Genomic DNA, 11259 nt, shown 5'->3' with positions numbered 1-11259 from the left:
ATTGCTTAGATGGTAAATCGATTGCCTTCTACGCAGCTCAGGGTTAGAGAGTTTTCTAAAGAGAATGATGCGAATGTGGTCAAAACTTCTATAATCGTAGAAAAAAAGAATAATGAACGGAGATGAAACTTGGTTTCAACTTAATTCAAAATCTAATGACGTGCTGGCCTTGTGACGATGCCGGAAGGTTTATAATGCCGAAAGAAACCGCAGCAAACGGGACAACGGGATTGTCACCGTTAGTTGCAGAAAGTAAAACCTATTAAACTAAGGACAAAGATAAACTGGTAATAGCATAAGATATATATTTCTCTTTTGAATACCTAGATTTGTATGTCACTATTTAAGATGACTTCTTTTATTAACTTCCGAGCCGGACACATGACTCGCTAAGTGCTTGGTGCAAATGGATTTCCTGGAAAATCCTTTCCCGCATATATCACACACGTGGGGTCGCTCACCGGTATGAATGTACTTATGGCCCTTTAAATCAATTTTTAAATTGAATCCCTTGCCGCACACATCGCACTTGTACCGATAATCACCTGTATGGTTGGCCATGTGGTGACTGAGCTGAGATGAGCGTGCAAAGGTTTTACCGCATACGGTGCACTTGTGCAGATATTCACCTGTATGATGAGACATATGGTAGGTTAGGTTGGACTTGTATGCAAAATGTTTGCCGCAGATCTCGCAACTAAAATTGTATTGGACGTGCAACCTGTAGTGTGCAATAACATGTGATTTCCGGATGAATCTTTTGCCACATAGGTCACATTCAAACGGCCGTGCTACCTCAGGGCATTTGGCTGAACTCCCATTATTCTGCTCTTCGTCCCGTGCAACAACTTGTATCGTGCTGAAAACATAGGAACTGTTAGCAAATTAAACTAACATCAAAATATCAGCACATGGCTGGCCAAGACCTACGTAAAAAAAAGAATGAACTCACCTGTGCGACGGTTCCTCTTTATGAATTCGTGTATGCCTTTTAAATTGAGAGTCGTTGTTGAAGCTTTTGCCACACACCTCACACATGTACCAATACTCAGCCGTATGAAACAACATGTGCTTGTTTAAGAGAGATTTGTAAGAAAACCCTTTACCGCACACTGTGCACTTGTGTGGTAGTTCGCCTCTATGATGCACCGTATGTTCGTATAGGACAGTTTTGCGGGCAAAATCTTTTCCGCATACTGTACACCTGTACGGTCGTTCACCGGTGTGAAGTACAGCGTGTGCGGTTAAGGCACTTTTGTATGCAAAATCTTTGCCGCACACAGTGCACTTGAACGTCCGCTTACCCGTATGTTGGGGCATGTGTATGGCTAATGAAGATTTGTAAGGGAACCCTCTGCCGCACTGTGGGCACTTGTATGGCCAGTCTCCAGTATGAAGGAGCATGTGTGTGGTTAAGGTAGTTTTCTGTACAAAATGTTTGCCGCACTCCGTGCACTCGAAAGTTCGCTTACCCGTATGCCGGTGCATATGAGCAGCTAAGCCAGATTGGTAGGCAAACCCTTTGCCGCATTCGGAGCACTTGTATGGCCACTCGCCTGTGTGAATGGACATGTGTCCCGCTAGGCCATGTTTGTAGGCAAAATCTTTGTTACATTGGGTGCACTTGTACGGCCGCTCTGGATTCCCATCGTTTTGTACTTCATCTCGTGCGTTGCAGGCTGTAGGGGTTTTCCCACTGAAAACAAGAATACCGTTAGCAAACTGGAAGTAATCTAATATTACAATAATGACACACTGTTCTTTATTTCCTTTTCATTTAATTGGGGCAATGAAAGCTCAAGTCAGTCCAAGACCGATGATAGGAGGGGTAATGGCCGAATGGTCCATGCATACCACACAGGAGCGGATCCAGAAAAACATTTCGGGATGGGTGCGAAATTGATTTTGTTATGAACATTGTACAATACGCTATGCGTCAAAACCGCATTTAATTCAATACAGTTTTGGTGGTCAAATTTAGTTTTGAAATGATTTTAAGTTTGAAACTAATATTAAATTGAAACCAATTCAAAATATCTCAACAAGCTGAAAATTTTCGGAGGAGGTCCGGACCCCCAGGCCCTCCCCCTGGATCCGTCATTGATACCACAAAAACGCCATGGGAGAGGATCAGGGCTTGGGTTGGAGTAGGGTTAAGGAAATGATGTATGCTTGACGAATAATTGCGCTGCAGAATGTGATGAAAAGGTGAATTGAACAGTACTACTGTTGACTGTTCAGAAATAAAAATGTTTCTCCATAAGGTTTGATATTCAGTATTTTGAAATTATATGATGTCAATTTATAAGTGCTGAAAAGTTCACTTTAGAACCGTAATGTTACCAAATTTGCGAGATCGTGAGCGTAGGTGGGCATGGATGATCGTGAAGGGTTCAAGCGTTTGTATGTTCACGTGTTTGTCGCGTGTGCCAGCAGGTATGTGATTTCGTGTGTATAAATTCGATTTTGTAACTGTGTGGTCATTTGCATATTCGCGGGTGTTTATGAATGGTCACGCTGATCATTAATAGGATACTTAATATTCAGTGTGCGGTTCAGAATCTAGAAGAGAATGGGTTCCCCCATACCACTAGAATTTCCGATCATGTCGCCATGGAACGTGTTGTCTAGAGGATATCATCATTTTTGTAGAGCATTTAGAGACACTGATAGGCAATAAATTCCTAGGACATCAGTTACAGAAACCATCTAGTTGTCTCTGCAGCTCAATACACTCGGTTGTAGATCGTATAATGAGAAACAGTTTGAGGTCGTCTGCGTAGACAAGTTTGCATCTAGCCGGAATAACAAAGCAAACGTCATTGAAGAACAAGGTAAACAGCAAAGGCCCAAAATTGCTTCCTTGCGGCACTCCCGAAAAACTAGTGAAGGTATATGACTCATTGTTTCCTAATTTTACGGAAAGGGAACGGATGAAGGATTCAATTTTTGCCAGCAACAGAGAATGATCAACAGAATCGAAAGCCGTTTTTTTTTCTAATGCGCAGGAAACGTCCCTTGCAATAGCGATTGGTTAAAGATGAGCTGAAGAGGGACACGCAATGCACTCGCGCATCTTTTTATAATAAAAGCCAGAATTCCATTTGGACCAGCTTACACTGAAGACTTTAACTTTTTTATTGCAACAAGAACGTCTTCTTCTGAAAAACGAATACTTCCTAAATTCATGATATCGCAAGGAACATCGCGAAGGCTGCCATCTATTTGGTTGCTTTGAATACATTTGAGAAATGATTCGCGGTCAGGCCCTATATGCCACCAAGTGTACTTGATTCATCGTTTGCAAGAAACATTATAGTGGGGAGCTCACTTTTCTTACGTTTTCCATTTATAAATGACTAGAAACGTTTTGGATTCCGCTTGAGGTCAGATTGGGTCTGCAATACGTACCTAGAGTATAGGATTGCACGATTTATAGTTGTTACTGGCGTGTGTAAACTCCCGCTTTGTCATGGGGTTACGTCGATTAGTATAATGTCGGAGTGCAGCTACCTTTGAGCGTTTCAGTTCTCACAATCGTCGATTTGACCATGGTGGTTCTGATCGTGCGCGAGGTGCAGGAACATGTACACTGAAATGCTGTTTTAAGACAAGTGAAAATCTTTCTACTGCAAAGTCAATATCAGTTGCAAGATTTAACAAGGACATCTGCAATGAGCTAAGAAGCCCAGTGAAGTCGGCTTTCGAAAAGTAAAACTCTGTCTTCCGTCAATTCGTCCAATCGAACCTGCGGTAGACATTTCTGCGAAACTAGTACCGGAGGATGATGTTAATCAACTAATGGTTCGTGTGCTTCCAAAACAGTGCAGTTTAGTGAAGCTTCCTCATTAACAAACAGAAGTTCCAGTGTTTGATTACGATGGGTAGTAACCGTTGACATTTGTTGCACGTTTAACAGACAGTCGATTCAGAAGGGAACAGTTTCAGGTTTACCTCCAATACCCAGGAATTTATTTTTTTTGGGTTGGGCGATATCCGCAATACCTGAAATTATTCTGTCCCTCACAGCTTGGTCCTTGAATGTCCAGAAGGACATTCATTTGAGGCTTGACCGCGAGGACATCGTCCTCCAGGAATTCAACAGGCTGCTGTACGCTAGTGGAAAATCTTAAGCATTGCACTGAACCCGAGGGCTTTTTATCAAGACATTTTTAACACCTCGTTAATATTTCCAGTAGGATACTGAATTTTCAGCTACACTTATACAAGTGGATCACGCAAGGTACCTTCTTTAATTTATAAGCAACATTATCGGCCATAAAGCAATATTCTAATCGATCAATTCAATCATCGAAGAGTGTACCTTTTCTATAAGGTTCGATAAGCGAAACCATACACTCAAAAAATAAATCACTTTGATTTCATGTGATTATTCACATAAATTCAAATGTTTTCATTTTCGACATAGATTACGTGATTCATATAAATCACATCTAACAACTATGTAGCGGCTATGTGAATAGCATATAAGTTTTAAATGACGTCAATCTTTGATAATCCAGCTTATGTGAATTTCATGTACGAAAAAATCAACCGTGAACCGACAACTTGCTGGGTTGGTGTTGTGTTCTTCGAAAGGTTTGTATTGTTGAATTTATTTGCATGATAGATAAATCTGATATTCCATTTACTTTAATTTCAGGGATCCATTGGACGAATGGCTAAATTTTCGGTCCAAAGTTGCGGATCAATTACTTTTTAGTGCGGTATGTGCCATGGAATGTGTTTAAGTTCTAGTTTAAATGCATGCCTTGTAATGAATTGTAAAATAATCAAAGAAATACATATAAACATCTTAGTGTTTGAAAATTAAAAAAAAACTTTCATTGTTATATATTAATACCATGCAAATTAAACTATTTGTTTCAAAGATAAAATTTATCTGGCTCATCAAATAGAAGTTACATGTTTTCTGTATACTGCGCAACAGAGATTCACGTAATAATTACTAAAACACAAACATGCATAATATGTTTGACTTCATGTAATTAATACGTGAATTTTCTTTCCCAGGTATATGAAAAACACGTAACTTTGACCTGGTAAGCTAGATAAATATTATTTGATGAGCCAGATACTGATCTATCGGTCTATCCTATAAAATGCACATGAAAAGTTTGGTGGATGAGATTCACATATCTTTTCATGTAAAAGCAACGTGATTTATTTTTTGAGTGTACTGGTTTAAGATAATCTCTTTTTTAATATGAAAACGTTCGTCTGCTCGTTTACTGCGTCAGGGGTGGTTATTCAATTCACTCCTGTCTTTCACGCGTTAAAGTCGTCATCGTTGAAACTGTCTTGGTATTCACCATCAGATTTCTTCCCTACTTCTTGCACTCAAGGGCCACCAGTGTAAATCCTTCGTCATTGTTATTATCTTCTTCACCGATGTTGCATACAGTTTTGGGTGCTGGATGCTGCTTTTGCGGTTAGCGGTATGGCCTGAATAGCTACCACAAATTTGGCCGCTGTTTGTGCTTCAGGAATTGGTATTGAAAACACTGTTGCGGATTAGTTTTCCGTCGATGAGTTGGCAATCTCCTCTGCATCTTCTACGCAAAATTGCCCATGATGTGCTGTCCGATTACAGTGCTTGCACCTAGAAGTTTGCCCCTCATGGGTGCCTAGAGCGTAGTTTGTTTTTAGTAGTTCCGTGAGTTTGGAGTTTTATAGTCAAGTAGGAGGAAATAGGCCTTTCAAACCGCAGCCTCACAACAGGAAGTTTCTCCAACTATTCAAGTATCATTCGGAAATTGGTTCAGAATCCTGAATGGATTCCAGTTTAAGTGCATCATGCGATTATAAGAGATTGAATCGGCATAGGCTATTGCATTTGAGTTGGAAACCATTCAAAATTTCTTTCAAATGGTTTGCACGGATAACTGTTGATATGATTAATAAATAGTAATCGAAACTCAAAAGTAGATTTGTTCCAGTACTCAATTTTGACTCCGTTTTCCTGAGTGAGTAAGAGCAAAAATTACTAGCTCTTATTTATTCTAGTTTACTACCAGAAGAAAAAAGAGAAACAGCAAACATAGGACCAACAGTCACTCTGTTTACTCCGGTGTTCATCCAATTTGACGTTGCATGTAGACCTGTTGTAAAGTGTAACTAACAGGCCGTCACATTATTAATAAATTACAATTATAATTTCACCTGGTACTGCAACAAAAACCTAGCTACTGAAACTACTCTTTTAGAATTGTTGTCTTTACAATGTCACCACGATCGATTTTTTTCCAATCCAACATAAATAGTTCTGTCACAGACCAAGTTTAGAGCGACTTCTCCTTAGAAAATCAATGTAACAAATCAAACATTCTCCCAGGAACTACGCGACACAAAACGGAAGCACTCACCTTCCATCAGATTTATTATAGCATTCAGACTCGCTTTGACCATCAATCGTTGGTTGCTCTGAACTGGACTCTTCAAAGAGTTGAATGCTCTTCTTCCCTCCAGCATAATTAGCATCTAAGCAATCGAAATTGTGTATTTCGTTATCAACTGCTTCATTTGTAGCGACATAGTCTTGCTTCGAAGGTTCTACTATTGGATCTACATTGCTAGCGCATTGGGTTCCTACTCGATACAGTTCCTCTAACTTAATCGCCTGGGATCCTTCCATATCATTAAATATTTCAAATCCAGCTCCGATGCCGCCTTTCACTTCATAATTTATGGCGATTTCGCTTGAACCTGAAACTGAGTCAGGTTCTAACCCCAACCGCTGTCAGTTCATACATTTTGACAGCAGTTGGGGTTAGGAACTGACTCAGTTTCGCCTCAAACGAAAACCACATTAGTGAATACTTTTTCAAACAGACATTACTAACAATGAGAAAAAAAAATGATTATTATTATTATTCGAATGCTGTATACATACACACGATACACTTGTCAAATTTGTTGGCTTGGCCCAAGATAATTTGAAATAATAAAAGGGCCTAAGTCGCAATGTACTCAAATGGAGAAAAATCAGTTTGAATGTTCGGCGATGCTTTTCTAAATGAAGTTGTTATTGTAGGTATAAATTGCTTTAGGGCCATGTTTTTCCGGAAGCATCTTTGGTTAAACCTTATGACAATATAACAAAGAATTTAATTCCTAGTGGGTAGAAACTAAAAAAATGCTTACGCCCAATTTGCATCCCAGTCGTGATTTCGCCCTTCAGCAACCACCATTTGCGAAAGCGCTAAACCCAGCCTCCTGGCAACCCTATACCATCACATGGAGTTTGACAGCGACCGACATATATGGGGCGTTATAGCTATAAAGCCCCAAACAAAGAATTATGTTCGGCACTAACAAATACAAATATTTGTATTTGGCACTAAGCTCGATATTCAAGCATTCCACACGACGTTTTGCATCTTGTGGGAGGATTTAATATCATATCATTCAGAAAATCGACATTTTGTAACTAAATACAGCCTCTAATCATTCGGTTCAAAATCAATGTTTTGCCTTTCATGGCAGTGATGCTGGCTATACAGAGACGTCGTCCTTGACAGAGGGCTGGCTAAACCGTACATAATTTTCAGAATTCGCGTCATCGAAGGTACGGTGTCGCCATCTACAAAAGTTGTGCCTGTGGGTGATGCAAATGTAAACAAATGGTGTTAATTTTTCGTCAGTTTTCAAATGGATTATTTTCATATTTTCAAGAATATTGAGTTAAGTAAATACGTGAAAGGGGTTAAATAGACTTCCGCTAAACCTTTCTACTAAGCCACCAAACCTTTGTCAAAGCTTTTTCGCAGAAAATATGGAAAAGATTTTCATGTTTTGGCATAGGCTTTCCTCTTGGTTAATTGCAAATTGTAATTTTTAATATATAAATATATTGAAACATCATTTTAAAAGTATGAGCCAATAGAGCATCAGCCCAATAAAGCATTACGGATATAGTTTGGTAGTTTTTTGCTCGAGAACGTGAAATAAAGTTCTTATAAACTGGTCGAATTTCACTGAAAGTATAACTATTAAAGACACTCGTGGCTCTGAACAGAAGTATGAAAATTCGGAATCGACCGAATTTTTACAAGCGGAAACATCTGCCCAGCCAAAAACTGCCTAGATAGCGTTCAACCGTTGGTTCAACTGCTCAAAACCCACCCGTGTTTCTTTCAAGCAAACCATATGCAAGTATATAGTCCTAAAATCTTATTTGCCATTGCTGTGATATCCTCTCCGTAGTTGAAGACATCCGTCTGCGTGGTTAAAAACTGCAGATAATCTGCACATCAGTATATTTTTCATTTTGTTCCATATACATTGATAGCTCCTGACGGTATAAATATGGCCAACGAAAAATACACATTTCTCCATAACAAACTAATTGTATTGAGAGAAATTTTTACCATAACTTGATACATATTGCTTTTCAATCTGTAAATAAATTTTTTAGCGAAAAGGTAAATTTTCAATACTTTTTATCATTTTGAAAACTTATTTGTCTTTTGCTTCACAAAAATGCGTCATGTTGAGGACGCAAAATAAACATGTTCTACGACATTTTTTACTCGTTTTTTCACCAAATTAGCTCGTTTGATGATTTTTGTTTTGATTTGTACTAACATTTCATATATTTATGAAAGAAACCGTTGAAAACGGCACGTTTAAAATGATTCATTTTCCATCATCCATTTGTTTACATGAACTTCACGCACACAAGCTGTCAAACTCAGTTTCGTAGTCGCGAATGGCGCGGTAAATGGGCTAAACTGACTGTCTTGTTGGGTAGGGCTGGGTAAATGGGCGAGCTTGATAGTAAACTTTTCAATAGGGCTCAGCAATGGGCGCATATAGAAACCCAATGTAAATGAAAGGGCGCGTACATCTTTTCTTCAAATTTCATGAAAATATCGAAATATTCGAATGTTTATGTGCAACAACTATCGAGTAGACATGATCATAGTAGATATTGCTTATCATTTATATAATAGAACCGCCGTTTAAAGAATAATTTTGTGAATAATAACCGTACGCCCGGTTCTGTCTAAAAATGTAAGTTTAGCCTTTATATTCCATATAAGAAGGGCCTAAGTCGAAACCTCGAAGAAAATGCATGTTTCGCCGTTTTGTTTTCTTTAATTATAAATCGAACTAAAAACCATTTTAACTAATTTCCACCTCAATATTGTAGTATTTTTGTTGCATAATGTCATAATAGCGAAAACGCAGTTTGTTTACATTTGCGATTTAAGCCCTAATGAAAGATCTATATCGATATGTATGGAACATTGCAGTGGCGTAGTAAGAAAATTTTCGGGGGGGGATATGAATTTTTTTGTATATATATGAAAAATTGTTCAAAAACATTCTGAGCAGGAAAAAAATGTTCAAAACCAACAACTCAGGGAACGGGTTTGGGTAGTCAAGGTAGGAAAGCTAACTGTTGGTATAGAATTAATGCTCTTCCCCTACGAGGACAATCTGGGCGGCAAACTTCAGACTGTCTAATTTACTGAGCCCTTCAGTTCCCTTGTGCAATTCAGTACCATTTCTTCGTTGAGCTTCCGACTGGTTCGCGAACTACTCGGTCTAGTCCTCGACGATAGATCTAGCCTACTCCGACGAAAAGTTCCCCGGTGAGAGAAGTTCGAAAGCGAGCCAACCAGCCAGGTGCTGCGGTCAGTTCGGTGATTCCGGTAGAGTAGGGCATCCGGTTTGCTGGAGCCCCGGCGCGGCTGGTGGTGTATCGTCGCGATCTACGCGGTCTCGTTCCCGGCTGTGAATCTGACTGTACGCTGAAGGAGAGGTCCCAGACGAAAGAAGTTCTCCCGATACCGATTCTTCAGTACTACAACTTCTTGAGCCCTTTGGCTTTGGTTCATGTTACAAGTTTTTACACCGCACTGCATTATTTTACTATTAAGTTAAATTGAACTGTAACTTACGAGGCACGCGCGCGATGTTTGTTTAGGTTGGTAAAAATACTAATTAATAAATTACTTGCGGAGCGCTTGGAGAGGCGTCCGCACTCGTTGACTGTTCGAGCGAAAAAAAGCACTTTAGCACTACTTCCTTGATGATCCATTCAGCTCCTCGACTTGTTCGCGAACAACTCGGTCTAGTCCCCGACGATGGACCTGACCTACTCCGACAGAGAATTCCCCGGCGAGAGAAGTTCTTCCGAGATCGAGCTAATCAGCTAGGTGCCGGGGTCAGTTCGGCGATTCTGGTGAAGCAGGGTGTCCGGTGCACTGGTGCACCGATGACCCGCGACTAGTGGTGTCTCGTCGCTGTCTACTCAGTCTAATCCCCAGCGGTGAATCTAGCTTACACTTACGGAGAGTTCCCTAGCGAAAAAAGTTCTCCCAATATCGATTCTTCTTTGGTTTTCGCTATTTTTCTATCGGAACAACTGGTGGGGGGCCGTGGTCGGTCTCACGAATCCGCATGGAGCGTGACGTCCGGTTCGCTGGCGTTTCGACGACTCATACTCGCTGCTCTGTTGCAGTCTACTCGACAAGTCCTCGGCGGTGAATCTAGCTTATTCCTGCGGAGAGTTCCATGGCGGTGATTGCTCTCCCGAAACCGTTGTTCGATGTCCATTCCGTTGTAAGACGGTCATGATCTACATCAGCGGTTCTCAACCTTTTTCGTACCACGGACTCCTTAGATATCACACTGGGTTGCTGCGGACCCCCATAGATAAACATCAATTTTGTATGCTTGTTATTTTCAATTTGTTAGGAAACATGACTTGAAATTTCAATATGCACTCGGAAAATATATTTTTCTTCGCGGACTCTCAGCAATGACTTCGCGGCTACATTATCCGGGTTGGTGTCCGGTCCTCCCGTTTTAAGTAGCTCCCTGCACGTCACTACAAACCTCGGACATTCAAAGACTCTCCTCGGACATTCAAAGACTTCAAACCTCGGACATTCAAAGACGCTCCGGTATCTCCTCGACGATCCCACACTCCAGGCACAGTGTTGACGTTGCGTACCCACACCGATGAAGATACTCCTTAGGCAGCCATGGCTCGGTAGGAGCTGTTTCAGGTGGAAGGTCATCTCTCCGTGCTTTCTATTGACCCACGCCGACAGGTTTGAATGAGCCGGTAGGTCCACTTTCCTTTCTCCGTATTGTCGCCATCGAATCGATTCTCATCATCTTCCTCACGTTTCTGGCGTTTCATTGTTTATAGCACTTGATATCCTCCGTCAGGGTAATGTAGATGGGGATCATCTTGGCGACAAGGCATACTGCCTCCGGAAC

The 11259-nt window shown here is 40.5% G+C and overlaps 1 protein-coding gene across 1 annotated transcript; it reads right to left on the bottom strand.

Moving 5' to 3' along the window:
* Nucleotides 1-323: 323 nt before the first annotated feature.
* LOC131681513 (gastrula zinc finger protein XlCGF57.1-like) lies at nucleotides 324-6744 on the bottom strand. Its single transcript, XM_058962325.1, has 3 exons — nucleotides 6387-6744; nucleotides 953-1696; nucleotides 324-859 (listed from the first exon to the last, which is right to left on the bottom strand). The coding sequence occupies exons 1-3, from the start codon at nucleotides 6653-6655 to the stop codon at nucleotides 340-342; spliced, it is 1533 nt and encodes a 510-aa protein (XP_058818308.1). The 5' UTR covers nucleotides 6656-6744; the 3' UTR covers nucleotides 324-339.
* Between the last annotated feature and the right edge of the window lie 4515 nt (nucleotides 6745-11259).

The sequence above is a fragment of the Topomyia yanbarensis genome, chromosome 2 (assembly GCF_030247195.1).
Source record: "Topomyia yanbarensis strain Yona2022 chromosome 2, ASM3024719v1, whole genome shotgun sequence".
In the NCBI taxonomy this organism is placed as follows: domain Eukaryota; kingdom Metazoa; phylum Arthropoda; class Insecta; order Diptera; family Culicidae; genus Topomyia; species Topomyia yanbarensis.
The sequence above is the reverse complement of the archived record's forward strand: the minus strand, read 5'-3'. Positions and strand labels throughout refer to the sequence as shown.

Bases quoted from the DNA above. Each gene is read 5' to 3' on its own strand.
- LOC131681513 (XM_058962325.1), bottom strand. From the start codon at position 6,655: ATGGAAGGATCCCAGGCGATTAAGTTAGAGGAACTGTATCGAGTAGGA. The intron at 1,697-6,386 runs GTGAGTGCTTCC...TCTTGTTTTCAG, and splicing joins TATAATAAATCTGATGGAAG to TGGGAAAACCCCTACAGCCT. The intron at 860-952 runs GTGAGTTCATTC...CTATGTTTTCAG, and splicing joins AAAGAGGAACCGTCGCACAG to CACGATACAAGTTGTTGCAC.